Source organism: Micropterus salmoides, unplaced genomic scaffold (assembly GCF_014851395.1).
Source record: "Micropterus salmoides isolate LMB-PRFRI ecotype aquatic unplaced genomic scaffold, ASM1485139v1 Ms_hic_scaffold_5, whole genome shotgun sequence".
Classification (NCBI taxonomy): Eukaryota; Metazoa; Chordata; class Actinopteri; order Centrarchiformes; family Centrarchidae; genus Micropterus; species Micropterus salmoides.
The window spans coordinates 18,173,414-18,188,167 of record NW_024044237.1 but is presented as its reverse complement, the minus strand read 5'-3'; the positions used below and the strand labels follow the sequence as shown (position 1 = coordinate 18,188,167).

At 38.7% G+C, this 14,754-nt stretch overlaps 1 protein-coding gene and 2 pseudogenes across 1 annotated transcript; all 3 read right to left on the bottom strand.

Moving 5' to 3' along the window:
- Nucleotides 1-379: 379 nt before the first annotated feature.
- On the bottom strand, nt 380-2,909 carry LOC119889362 (annotated as a pseudogene).
- Nucleotides 2,910-8,400: 5,491 nt separating this feature from the next.
- LOC119888239 lies at nt 8,401-10,890 on the bottom strand (annotated as a pseudogene).
- A 797-nt stretch (nt 10,891-11,687) lies between these two features.
- LOC119889361 (protocadherin alpha-3-like) lies at nt 11,688-14,081 on the bottom strand. The gene has a single exon (XM_038700296.1). It carries the CDS (start codon nt 14,067-14,069, stop codon nt 11,688-11,690), a length of 2,382 nt encoding a protein of 793 aa, XP_038556224.1. The 5' UTR covers nt 14,070-14,081.
- Nucleotides 14,082-14,754: the final 673 nt, after the last annotated feature.

The following is a 14,754-nucleotide window of genomic DNA, read 5'->3' as shown; positions in this document are numbered from 1 at the left end:
CTGATGCTCTATATGTCTATATGTTTGTTGTGTCTGGGTATGTTAGTTTTTCTTTCTATCTGTTGTACTTAGTTATATCTTGCAAAAGAGATTTTGATCTCAATGACATTACTTTAAGGTTGTATACGTGGAGGAATGGTGTTCATCCCTATAGTTCCACAGACTTGGCAAGATGCACTGAAGATGTCCTGGAGGCTGGTGGTCGCTTGGCTCCACATAAAGACACTTCATGATGGTTTTTCCTTTAATTGTCACCTATTTGTACATGTAATTAAATTAATATCACAATTGATACAAGTTGTTAAGAAGCGTTAAATGAGCAAAAGCTTATTGATTTGTGTTTCACAAAATGTCCTCTGTCACCGATATATCCGGCCATTTATGTATCTATTAATAGGATTCTGCACACTAGCCTGAAAAAAATAAAATAAACACGTCTTACCTCTCCAGATCCCCTCCTCCTGTCAGGGAGCACTAGTGTATTCGCGTGGCTGCCCGGGACTATAGTAGATCCTATACTCATTCTGGGTCCAACTAACATGTACCGTTTCTCTCCAGATCTGTACTGGATGCTGTGGCACAGTGTCCCGTCATAATTAGCCTCTTGCAGATATTTAGAAGTATAGTCTGTGGTTTTGGAGCACTGCATTGCAATCAGCACGATGATACTGATGAGAAAAAGTACAGAAACTGAGCCCAAAGTTATCATCAGATAAAAAGTCACGTCGGTCCCCTCCTCATCTTTGGCTGAACTTTTAACATCAGAAGCTGCAAAAGCCTCTTTGGGCTCCACAAGTTTGACCACCACAGTAGCTGTTGCTGAGAGCGACACGTTCCCATTGTCTTTGACCAGTATGAGCAGTTTGTGCTCAGCCTCGTCTGTCTCTGTGAAGGAGCGAAGTGTTCTGATCTGTCCTGTATAGCGGTCCAAACCAAAGAGACTGTGGTCAGTGACTTGCTGCAGTGAAAAGAGTAACCAGCCGTTATATCCTATATCAGCGTCATAGGCTCTGACTTTAGTCACCAAGTGTCCTGCGTTCACATTGCGGGGAATCTCCTCCACACCTTCAGCAGAACCGTTAGAGCTGACTGGATACAGGATGACTGGAGCGTTGTCGTTCTGATCCAGAATGAACACGTTCACTGTGACGTTGCTGCTCAGTGACGGAGTTCCAGAATCGGAGGCAACAACTTGGAACTGGAACGTTTTCAGAGTTTCAAAGTCGAAACTTTTTAGCGCCAAAATTTCTCCGTTTTCAGAGTTTATGTTGAGGAAAGACATTATATCATTTTGGCTCCCTTCTCTCACAATGTGATATGAAATAACTGCGTTGTCATTTAAGTCTTTGTCCGTTGCGCTCACGGAGAATATCGACGCTCCAGCTACGTTATTTTCTACCAGATAAAACTGTAATGTATTTTGAGAGAATTGCGGTCTGTTGTCATTTACATCTGATATCTGGATGCTCAGAGTTTTAAAGGTAGATAAGGGAGGTTCACCACAGTCTGTAGCTTTTATTGTTATTTCATAATGTGACACCTCCTCTCGATCCAAAAATCGCTTTGTGACAACTGAGTACGTGTTTTCCTTGTAAGAGGGCTTTAGTTCAAAAGGTACGTCGTTGGATATGTGCGAAATAATTTTTCCATTGACACCGGAATCTTTGTCCTTCACACTAATAAGTGAAATAACTGTTCCAGGCTTTGAGTCTTCAGACACTGTATTTGACAGCGATGTGACTTCTATTTCTGGTGGATTATCATTAACGTCTAATATCTTTATAATGACTCTACACTCACCGGTTAATGGAGGTGTCCCTTTATCTGATGCCTCAACGTCCAGTTCGTATACGTCGTTTTCTTCATAGTCCACTACACCTTTTATTCTAATCTCTCCAGTTAATTTGTCCAACTCAAAATATCATACACTTTGCGCCTCAAGGTTTTTCCAAGGTTGTATTCAATATCCCCGTTAGAGTCTAAATCGGGATCTGTGGCATTCATTCTAAACACTGAAGTACCGATGGGAACATTTTCCTGTATTGTAATTTGATAAATCTCCTGACTAAACATTGGACGGTTATCATTACTGTCCAGAACAATAATAGAAACATTTAGTGTGCCTGATCGTTGAGGTTTTCCTCCATCAACTGCTGTAACCAGCAGCGTGTGTTTGTCCTTTTGTTCTCTGTCTAACGATTTCTTCAGCACTAAAAATGGTATTTTACCCGCATCGCTTTCACGAATATTTACTTCAAAATGCTCATTTGGCGTCAAAGTGTATGTACGTATTGAGTTAATTCCAGCATCGGGATCACGAGCAGTGTGTAGTTGAAATCGCCTTCCAGGTAATGTATGTTCCGCTATTTCAAATTTCTGTTCTCTCTCAGGAAAAGCAGGAGAATGATCATTTACGTCAGTGATTTCTACGATTACATAGTGTATTTCCAAAGGGTTTTCAACAAGGATTTTTAGCTCTATTAGACAAGCACCGCTCCCCTGACAGAGCTCCTCTCTGTCAATATGCTTTTGAACGTACAATGCCCCATTGATCTGGTTTACTTCAAAAATAGGGTCCTTACTTTCAGACACAACACGGAACCGTCGATCATTCAAAGAGGTGATGTCAAGGCCAAGATCCTTCGCAACATTTCCAACAACAGTTCCCTCTTCTACCTCCTCTGGAATAGAGTACCTTGTCTGAGCCAAAGCCTGTTTTCCGAAAAGCAGCAGTAGTGCCAAAAGAAACCAGGAGCAGTCCGTTGTTCGAGTTTTCGTGCCGGTCCCCATTGTTATCCAACAACACATATACACACAGGAGCCTTTACCGTGACAAACAATTAGGCCTTATGTCCAGTATCTCATATTTGCAAAACGCCCAGCGTGATTCAATCGGCGGGTATGCTTGTTCCAAATACCGGCTTGGCTGTATTCAGTAGGAAACAAAAGCCTCCAAAGGGGATGGACACAGACATTCGTGGTTTCCTGGTGTAGTAGTGACACCTAGAGGTAATAACTAAAAGTAAACTTGACTACATGTACTGTTGTTTTAGTAAACGCCCCCGACAAAACATATGTAATTGGCCATGAAAAACTTAACAGTTCTAACCTCATTTCGTTTGATTATTATTGTATTTTTTTTTATCATCCTCTCACTCTTTCCCTCTGACAAATAAAATGATTGATGTGTTGCACTTGTTAGAGGTTTATTAATCAACACAATTCACTTAAATACAGACTTAGGGAGAGTTATACTAATCAATGTTTCTTAAACATGGTCATGTCTTTCAGCACCATGAACAGCAATAAGGAATGGTCGCACAGCCTTCCCTCGAATGACGAGGTAAGTGAAGTAGTTGTGTGTTAAAATAACTACCCATGTCAAAAGAAGTTCTTTTAAAGGCATTGAAAATATACTAGAAATTCACATAGTATGCTATTAGTACATTCATACTCCTAACATGCTTACTACAAGTATATTAAAGCTATATTCTCCTGAGCTTTAATATACTTCTCAAAAGTATACTTTGAATAAATTGGTAATAAATATATACTTAATTAAACTTTTAATAAATATGCTTATATAAAAGTATATTTTTCACAACATTTTAATCTATTTATTCAAAATATATTATATTTAACTCTTAGTAAATACTATTTAGGTGTACTTTGTGGAAGTACATTGTTAAACAATTACACTTTTAGTGGGTTAAAAATATATTTATGCCAAACCTGCTTCATTGTGTAGGCTACTGCAAAATATTGTAATTATTTGTGTAATTGCCACATGTTTCAGCCTGATTTCCAGAAGTATGATTTTTAAAATGTTTTAAAACATTTAAAACGTTTTAAAATGTTTTTTTGAACATTAAAATATATTTTCCAAAAGCATATTATTTCTTTTTTTTTCATTTCTTTTCTTTCTTTTAATTTTTTTTAATCAGGTAAATAGTTAGTTGAGATCAGAGACTTCTTTCATAAGGGTAACCTGGCCCAGAAGGAAGCAGCACATGTTGTTAACTTAACAAACAACAACATATAGAAATAAGCATACTTTAAATCATTATGTAAATATACTTTTTTCTGTGTGTAAACGGTAAATACGTGTACATAGGGGCGAAGTGTGTCCTCCCGCCAAGCCCACTAGCACATTGCATTCAACCTGACCAATCAGAATCAAGGTTTTCAAATCGATGACCCAATCACACAGCGTGAAAGTCCGCTTCACGAAGGTTAACGTGTTTACTTGAGAGGGAAGCTATTTTTGGCCAGAAATCATTTTGTTTCTCAGGTTTCCTTTGTTTTACTTTACCGACTCGGACGTGGAAGGTGGACACCACAGACATAATAAGAAAAGAACACAGAAGAGAAGAATATCCGGTCAGCTCCCTGCAGAAGTTAAAGAGTGAAAAGAGGCGTGCCTGGCAAGTACAAGCAGGAGAGGACAGACGCAGAGACTGCCAGCAAAAACCGTCTTTCTTGGTAAGTTTATTATTGTTAGCAAGACAACACAATTGTGTAAGTTAACTAAAGTTGAGCTCACTCTGGGTTTGAAAATATTTTCCTTGGTGGATAGCTCTGGTGTGCATTAGCTAATGCTAGCACGTGGATTAATATATTTGTTAGGTAACGTTAGTTAGCATTTTAATAGCTTCATAATCGAGACAGCTCTCGTCTGCCTTAAACAGTGTTGGGAGTAACGTGTTACAATAGAAATGCGATTAACGTTACAGTAATTTATTGCTTTTTGCTGTAAGGCAGATTTTAATGTTACTAAAATTTCGGTAATATAGAGTCTCAGTAACCTGTTGCTGGAATTTGATGCATGAGATTTTAACAAGGCAGGCCTGTGCATGTGTGTAACTGTTATGAGCCCTCAATTCTGCTTTTGCACTGTTAAAATGACCAGTGAGGTCTTTATCAGAGTAATAAATGCAACTTAATATGTTGCTGTCTGTGTGCTAAAGGTTGTCATTTTTATAGTCTACCTTAATACTCACATGTCCATGTTTACAGTAAGTTATTGGTCACTGTAACGTTAATCATTATTATTCCTGCCCATATAGTCTGTAAAGATATCACCACGGGTTTTGTTTTTGTTTTTTCATTTTTGTATAAATTCATTCTAAAGTTTAGCTGAAGCTACTATGAATCATCAGCTGAGCATCTGTGTTAGACTATTCAGAAGTGGATATCTTCTAAAGGTGCACTGTTTTTTTAGAGATTTCTCTTCACTGCAGCCACGGAGGGGGTAATCATTACAGTGACCAATAACTCCGTTATAACAGCAATGTTAAAGTGTACACACTTATGTGGGAATTGTTTTAAGACCCGCTTGATACGCTAATGAAGAACTAAACTAGGTGGAAGTACTGGCCTACCTGAATATTTATTATATTTCATTTGCAACTGCATTTCTTTTCTTTTAGAGCTTCCTGGGATCGTTGCCTCACTCAGATGGATTAGAGGTCACGAAAACCTCAAAGGACCAGCTGGAGCCTCACAAGCTCAGTGTGCTCATAGATGTGTCTGGCTCCTGCACACGATCACTGTTTTTGCTCTCACTACATGTCAATGGGGTCAGACTAAATAAACAAATATTCTTGTGAAAAAAATATTTTATTTTATTTATATATATATATATATATATATATATATATCATATTTATTTGAGCATTAACTGGGAGGGGTCCCTTGTGGAAAACCATTTCACCTGAACCTAAAAAGTTAGCATTATCAGAACAGTTAGTCATTATGTCATATTGTGTTTCGGCAACTTTAAACAAAACAAAAAATCTGACAATGGTTGTTAATTAATTAGAGGTAATATTGCTTTGATATAGATAAAATATTTCCTTTTCCCTTCCACAGATACTGTGTGATAAAGCAGTTTCCAAATTCCATAGTGTCTGCAGAAAATGCAACGAGTCCTACTCAAAGATACCGACCCTCCACTCCAAGAATAAGGATTGACATTTTTCAGTTTCAGTTTGGTTCCACCATTTGCACTGAATGCTTGTGACGGAGTACCTTCACTACAGTTGAGTAAGCGATTGGACTGCCATACCAACGAGTAGGGATGGAGATTGAGACCCGGTTCCAAAAGGACCCGGTTCCAAAATTTCTCAAAACCCGAAAATCAATAAGGTTCGATCTTATCGATACTGCTATTGAGACTTGTGGGTCCTATGATGTAAGGTTATGTCTCGAGCGTCAAATCTGATTTAATTTGAAACGCAATGGATAAGAAAATCATCAGGCTGCAGTCTCTGGCTGCTCTCTTTCGGCTCCCACACACACACACACACACACACACACAAGCTCCAAACTACTGTAACGTTAGTTTATGACAGCTACGCTCTTTAGTCTAAGTACGTGCAATAAAACCTTTGCAAGTAAAAAGACAATACTTTATCAATACATCTGTCTGTAAGGTAACATTAAACATGTAGAAATGGGTAATTTAATCATCTCTGTCCTCAGTATCTCATCCTGTATGTTTTATACAAGCACAGCTAACGCTTGGCATTAGCCAAATGTTAAAAACAAGCTAAATAGAAAGCTGTGTGTCTGCAGCACAGACCTGTCTGTAGACTTAAAAACTCAACTGCTGGCTGAGACAAACCAGCCGCTCCTCCTCCTACCTGGTAAGGTTACCTGCAGCCAGCGAGAGAGGAGGAGGGACTGATACAGACTGATGTTATTCTTTCTAAACATCACTCACTACTTGTGATGTCAGATAAAGTTAGGGAGTTATTTTGCTGCTGTAAACATTAATGTTGCTGCTCTAGAAACAACATTTAGCTGGATTTAAAATATTAAATTAAAAACAACCAGGCAGTTAATATGTACACTTCAATATATGTTTGTTCATTCATTTTATTTTATCATATTAAGTGTTATGTCATCTCAATATTTAACGTTATCACACATTAAATATTTTCCTCATACCCTGCAGGCCTAACTCATGCCCTTTGGGTCTGGTCTTACTAAATTACCATCACTAAATAATAGTAAAGTATCGATAGTGGTATAGATAAAAAATCGGATCGTTAAGCAGTTTAAGGGTATCAATATCAATAAAAATTAACGATCATCATCCATACCAAGGAGCCTGGTCTTTGCAGTTGCTGTCAAAGTTGCATGTTTGGTACCCTTTAGATCTGTGTTTGAATCTGGGTAGGATAACTGCTCTCGCCTTTGGCTGCATATGGTGTCAGAAGTGGGATAGCTTGCCTTGAGGTCATCTGAGCTGTGCCCAGAGTCTGAACCATATGAGGGACCACTATAGGTAACATTAATGATGGGATGTGTATAGTGTACTTTTCAGTAATACTGATCATATGCCATCATTTTACTGATTTTATTTTTATTTGAAGGTATTTTGGTCAAGATGTGATACATGCTGCTATACCTTTAATGTACAGGAATCTATTTTGTAATGTACACAAAATTTAAGTTTTTAGTTGTCTGTATGTGTGTATCTTGTAAAATACTTTTTTAACTGATTTTTTTTTTATTATTATGCTAAAAGGGCATTTTGCAAGGTATTTTTAATGCATTAATAATGAATTATTCTCATACTGAATGGTTTCATGAAGCAGCTTCCCAAGATATTAATAGTGGCTCTTGGAGTATACTAGTAATAAATTACTAATATGCTGAAATGCTAATAAAAATGTTCAGAGAACACATTTATGTGAAGTTTAAAATATATTTAAACTGTTCTTCAAGTATAGCACAAAAGTATTTTAAGTTAAATTTAAAGAAGTATATTTAAATTATAGTAAAGGTACTTAAAGTAGGTCCATTTTAACACAACTAAGTATATTAAAATATATTGTAATTGTCTTAAAATTGACTTTAAGTATTTCTAAAATGACACTTAACATACTTTAAGTTGTTCCAAAATAACACATTTAATATACACTTAGTATAGTACAATTAAAATATGATAAGTGCATCCAAAAAAAGTGCTACTTAATTATATTTCTTTTTCACTGGGTAGGTCCATACATACTGCTCAAAAGACTCAAAAGAAAACTGCTACATTTTCAAACTGTCATTCAATTGTTGGTTAGAAGTTGCATTAATCTGAGACCAAACATTGAGAAACTTAATGCCCACATATTCCCCCAACCTGATTATAAATACTTTGTTTTGCTGATCCTATTTATTTGCAATGTTGCATCCCTTTCTTAATAAACAAGCTCTTAGTGTGATGAATGAAGGATAGAATTCAGAAGAAACTTAACAAACTCATTAACATTTGTAGATAATATAACACACTTAACAAAAAGTATATGTTTGAGTATGCTGTGAATGATATTTACGGACAAGATAAGAAGAAACTTCCAGAAAAGGGCAACCAAAAAAAGAAATGAATCCTAAACATATTTCTTAATGTCTTACCTCTCCAGATCCCCTCCTCCTGTCGGGAGCACTAGTGTATTCGCGTGGCTGCCCGGGACTATAGTAGATCCTATACTCATTCTGGGTCCAACTAACATGTACCGTTTCTCTCCAGATCTGTACTGGATGCTGTGGCACAGTGTCCCGTCATAATTAGCCTCTTGCAGATATTTAGAAGTATAGTCTGTGGTTTTGGAGCACTGCATTGCAATCAGCACGATGATACTGATGAGAAAAAGTACAGAAACTGAGCCCAAAGTTATCATCAGATAAAAAGTCACGTCGGTCCCCTCCTCATCTTTGGCTGAACTTTTAACATCAGAAGCTGCAAAAGCCTCTTTGGGCTCCACAAGTTTGACCACCACAGTAGCTGTTGCTGAGAGCGACACGTTCCCATTGTCTTTGACCAGTATGAGCAGTTTGTGCTCAGCCTCGTCTGTCTCTGTGAAGGAGCGAAGTGTTCTGATCTGTCCTGTATAGCGGTCCAAACCAAAGAGACTGTGGTCAGTGACTTGCTGCAGTGAAAAGAGTAACCAGCCGTTATATCCTATATCAGCGTCATAGGCTCTGACTTTAGTCACCAAGTGTCCTGCGTTCACATTGCGGGGAATCTCCTCCACACCTTCAGCAGAACCGTTAGAGCTGACTGGATACAGGATGACTGGAGCGTTGTCGTTCTGATCCAGAATGAACACGTTCACTGTGACGTTGCTGCTCAGTGACGGAGTTCCAGAATCTGAGGCAACAACTTGGAACTGGAACGTTTTCAGAGTTTCAAAGTCGAAACTTTTTAGCGCTGATATTTGTCCGGTTTCAGAGTTTATATTTATAAAAGATGCCATGTCGTTATGACCGCCTCCCCCTCTAATTATACGATAGGACACTACAGCATTGTCGTATAAGTCTTTATCAAATGCACTTACAGAAAATATTGATGCGCCAGGAGCATTGTTTTCAGTTAAATATAATTCCAGGGGACTGTGTGAGAACTCTGGCTTGTTGTCATTCACGTCTGACACCTGAACACTCAAAGTTTTTAATGTGGAAAGTGGAGGCTCACCATAGTCCGTAGCTGTTATTAAAATATCATAATGTGACACAGTTTCCCTGTCCAGTGTTTCTTTTGTTACTAATGAATACATGTTTTCTTTAAACGACGGTTTTAATTCAAATGGTACATTTCCCGTCAGACTGCATATGACTTTCCCATTTAGACCAGAATCCAAATCTGTAACACTAATAAGAGATATCACGGTCCCGTGTTTTGAATCCTCTGGGACCATGTTAGATATTGATGTCACTTCTATTTCTGGTTCATTGTCATTCACATCTTTGATCTTTATTATAACTCTGCAGTCTGTTGTCATCGGAGGCTGACCTCTGTCAGAGGCTTGGACGTCTAATTTGAAAACGTCAGCAGTCTCATAGTCTATCTGCCCGTTAACTCGAATTTCGCCTGTATTTGTGTCCAAACTAAATAGCTCCAACACCTTAGAATTAATGTCGCCCCCAAAGGCATACTCCACATCCCCGTTAGTTCCCTCGTCAAGATCTGTTGCTTGTACTTTTATTACGACCGTTTCTAAAGCAACATTTTCTTGTAAAATCACAGAATACACCTCCTTCGAAAAAGTGGGTCTGTTATCATTGATATCGAGAACATTTATGGTAAGATTAAGATTTGCTGATTTTAGCGGTGTCCCTCCATCTATAGCTGTTAAAATCAAGCTATGGTTTGTTTTCTGCTCTCTATCCACGGACCTCTGCAACACCAAGAAAGGGATTTTATCCTCTCCCCTATCTCGGATTTCAAGATGAAAATGATCGTTTTGACTAAGTTTATAGCGCTGGACGGAATTTATTCCAACATCGGGATCACGGGCGCCTGGTAGTTGAAACCGTGCTCCTGGTAAGGTATTTTCTGCTATTTCTAGAACCTTTTCTTTCTCGGCAAACGTCGGTGCATGGTCGTTAGCATCCGTTATTTCCACGGCAACATAATGTATTTCAAGTGGATTTTCTACAACAACTTTAACATCTATTAAACAAGCGACATTTCTATCGCACATCTGTTCTCGGTCGAGATTCTTATTAACATACAAAACCCCATTGTTCGGATTTACCTCAAACAGCGAGTCCTGAGCTCCGGACACAATGCGGAAACGCCTGTTTATCAAGGTACTGACATCAAGGCCCAAATCCTTTGCAACATTTCCGATGACAGCTCCCAATTTAACTTCCTCTGGAGTAGAGTATTTTATTTGAGCTAAAATCAGCTCAGTAAAGTAAAACAGCAAAGAGAAAAGCAGGGGACGCGACCAAGACATCATTCTGCTCCCTTGTCCTTTGTCTTCTTTGAAACAATCACTTGAAATTGCATCCACAAAAATCTTCCACGTAAAACACCTACATTTGTCCTAAGATTATTATCTTTTTTAATAAAAAAACACGGTTGTGTAGGAAAGGTACAGATCCAAAATCCCAAACGACTGTGTGCTTTGTGGTCGAACTGAAACACACATTTCAAGAGGGGCAGAGTCTCTTTTGAGGAAACCTTTAGCTATCCCCTGCTGTAACACTGACACCCAGTGGACCTCTCCATGTTTTCATTCAGTATAAAGGAGAAAGAGAATATAAAACATAATGAACAGAAGCCGCTCCAATACCAAGTTTAGTCTTACGAAAAGCACCACACTCAAATACATTTTGAATGCTCAAGCGGCTCTCCATATGATAAGGCGAAAATATCGTTAGGCAGCCAGCAGCAAATGAAACAACCAGTTTGCAATAGCTTATATACCCATAAGCCTGTGGAGTGTCGCTGGCCACTGAAGAATTTGCATTGCTGACCGGGACAATGACAGAACCTGAGATATTTAAGGCAAATGTTCAGCACCATGGACAGCGCGAAAACCTCAGTTCAATACACTTTCAAGTGTTGCTAGAATAAGAAAAATAACTCATTCTTCTAGCCTAGATAAAAAAAAACACGACTTGAAAATCACCACAGCGTGACTACAATCACCTAGATTAGACTTGAGTTTCATGGACAACGGTATGTTGTGCTAATAACAGCGCTGAACTAAATGTCCAGCACATATTTTAAACGTTCAAGACAGGAAAAAAAAACATTGCTAAAACTTTAACCAAAACTACATGACAACATTTCAGCTATTTCACAAAAGGCAAATATTTTGTTTAAAAAATGAATCACCTTATTAAGGTTACAGGTAGTAGAATTAAGCCAAAATAAGTTATTATTTAAAAGAGATGCATTAACAATAAAACTCATACATGTGGCTTACCTCTCCAGATCCCCTCCTCCTGTCAGGGAGCACTAGTGTATTCGCGTGACTGCCCGGGACTATAGTAGATCCTATACTCATTCTGGGTCCAACTAACATGTACCGTTTCTCTCCAGATCTGTACTGGATGCTGTGGCACAGTGTCCCGTCATAATTAGTCTCTTGCAGATATTTAGAAGTATAGTCTGTGGTTTTGGAGCACTGCATTGCAATCAGCACGATGATACTGATGAGAAAAAGTACAGAAACTGAGCCCAAAGTTATCATCAGATAAAAAGTCACATCGGTCCCCTCCTCATCTTTGGCTGAACTTTTAACATCAGAAGCTGCAAAAGCCTCTTTGGGCTCCACAAGTTTGACCACCACAGTAGCTGTTGCTGAGAGCGACACGTTCCCATTGTCTTTGACCAGTATGAGCAGTTTGTGCTCAGCCTCGTCTGTCTCTGTGAAGGAGCGAAGTGTTCTGATCTGTCCTGTATAGCGGTCCAAACCAAAGAGACTGTGGTCAGTGACTTGCTGCAGTGAAAAGAGTAACCAGCCGTTATATCCTATATCAGCGTCATAGGCTCTGACTTTAGTCACCAAGTGTCCTGCGTTCACATTGCGGGGAATCTCCTCCACACCTTCAGCAGAACCGTTAGAGCTGACTGGATACAGGATGACTGGAGCGTTGTCGTTCTGATCCAGAATGAACACGTTCACTGTGACGTTGCTGCTCAGTGACGGAGTTCCAGAATCTGAGGCAACAACTTGGAACTGGAACGTTTTCAGAGTTTCAAAGTCGAAACTTTTTAGCGCTGATATTTGTCCGTTTTCAGAGTTTATGTTGAGGAAAGACATTATATCATTTTGGCTCCCTTCTCTCACAATGTGATATGAAATAACTGCGTTGTCATTTAAGTCTTTGTCCGTTGCGCTCACGGAGAATATCGACGCTCCAGCTACGTTATTTTCTACCAGATAAAACTGTAATGTATTTTGAGAGAATTGCGGTCTGTTGTCATTTACATCTGATATCTGGATGCTCAGAGTTTTAAAGGTAGATAAGGGAGGTTCACCACAGTCTGTAGCTTTTATTGTTATTTCATAATGTGACACCTCCTCTCGATCCAAAAATCGCTTTGTGACAACTGAGTACGTGTTTTCCTTGTAAGAGGGCTTTAGTTCAAAAGGTACGTCGTTGGATATGTGCGAAATAATTTTTCCATTGACACCGGAATCTTTGTCCTTCACACTAATAAGTGAAATAACTGTTCCAGGCTTTGAGTCTTCAGACACTGTATTTGACAGCGATGTGACTTCTATTTCTGGTGGATTATCATTAACGTCTAATATCTTTATAATGACTCTACACTCACCGGTTAATGGAGGTGTCCCTTTATCTGATGCCTCAACGTCCAGTTCATATACGTCGTTTTCTTCATAGTCCACTACACCTTTTATTCTAATCTCTCCAGTTAATTTGTCCAACTCAAAAATATCATACACTTTCTGCCTCAAGGTTTTTCCAAGGCTGTATTCAACTTCGCTGTTGATGCTTTCGTCGGAATCAGTTGCATTCATTTGAAATACTGAAGTACAGATGGGAACATTTTCCTGTATTGTAATTTGATAAACCTCCTGACTAAACATTGGACGGTTATCATTACTGTCCAGAACAATAATAGAAACATTTAGTGTGCCTGATCGTTGAGGTTTTCCTCCATCAACTGCTGTAACCAGCAGCGTGTGTTTGTCCTTTTGTTCTCTGTCTAACGATTTCTTCAGCACTAAAAATGGTATTTTACCCGCATCGCTTTCACGAATATTTACTTCAAAATACTCATTTGACGTCAAAGTGTATGTACGTATTGAGTTAATTCCAGCATCGGGATCACGAGCAGTGTGTAGTTGAAATCGCCTTCCTGGTAATGTTTGTTCACCTATTTCAAATATCTGTTCTCTCTCAGGAAAAGCAGGAGAATGATCATTTACATCGGTGATTTCTACGATTACATAGTGTATTTCCAAAGGGTTTTCAACAAGGATTTTTAGCTCTATTAGACAAGCACCGCTCCCCTGACAGAGCTCCTCTCTGTCAATATGCTTTTGAACGTACAATGCCCCATTGATCTGGTTGACTTCAAAAATAGGGTCCTTACTTTCAGAGACGACTCGGAACCGTCGATCATTCAAAGAGGTGATGTCAAGGCCAATATCCTTCGCAACATTTCCAACAACAGTTCCCTCTTCTACCTCCTCTGGAATAGAGTACCTTGTCTGAGCCAAAGCCTGTTTTCCGAAAAGCAGCAGTAGTGCCAAAAGAAACCAGGAGCAGTCCGTTGTTCGAGTTTTCGTGCCGATCCCCATCATTATCCAACAACACATATACACACAGGAGCCTTTTACTGCGACAAACAATTATTTATGTCCATCCCGTGGAGTATCGCATCTTTAAAGAACACACAACGTGATTTCATCGGCTGTTGTGGTTGATTCAAGTGTTTCTTTGCTCTGCTCAGATGGGAAACAAAAGGTTGGTGAGGGGAGGGACAAAGTCGTGTCTGGTTTCCCTTTATAATAGTGACACCCAGAGGTGATTACTAAAACCAGACTTTCCTTTATAATCGTTTTTTTTTTTTAAAAAAACAAAAATGACTCTATAGTCTTCCTCTAGTCTCACCAACAGGCGTATGAAATTACCATTTAAATATAAGCGTCCAATATGTTCCTTAAACAATGAATTGCTGTTTAAGGTGTTCATGTATTTCAGCATCACAGAAAACAAGCACAAGTCGTAGCACAGCCTTCCCCTCTAACTAAATCTACTGTATGTATACTGTTCAGGCAACTCTACAGAAACACTGAAACATGCCAAACTTCAAACGTTTCAGTCAGTAATTGGTTAGAAGTAGGATTATTTTGAGACCTAGCTGTCAAAAACTCAATGCCCACATGTTCCCAAATATAGAGTATAATTACTCTGTTTTGCAGGAAAAGAGTAAACTTTTCATTTCAGCACCAAAGACAATGGTAACAAAGACTGTCCTCTTTACAA

Bases quoted from the DNA above. Each gene is read 5' to 3' on its own strand.
- LOC119889361 (XM_038700296.1), bottom strand. From the start codon at position 14,069: ATGATGGGGATCGGCACGAAAACTCGAACAACGGACTGCTCCTGGTTT.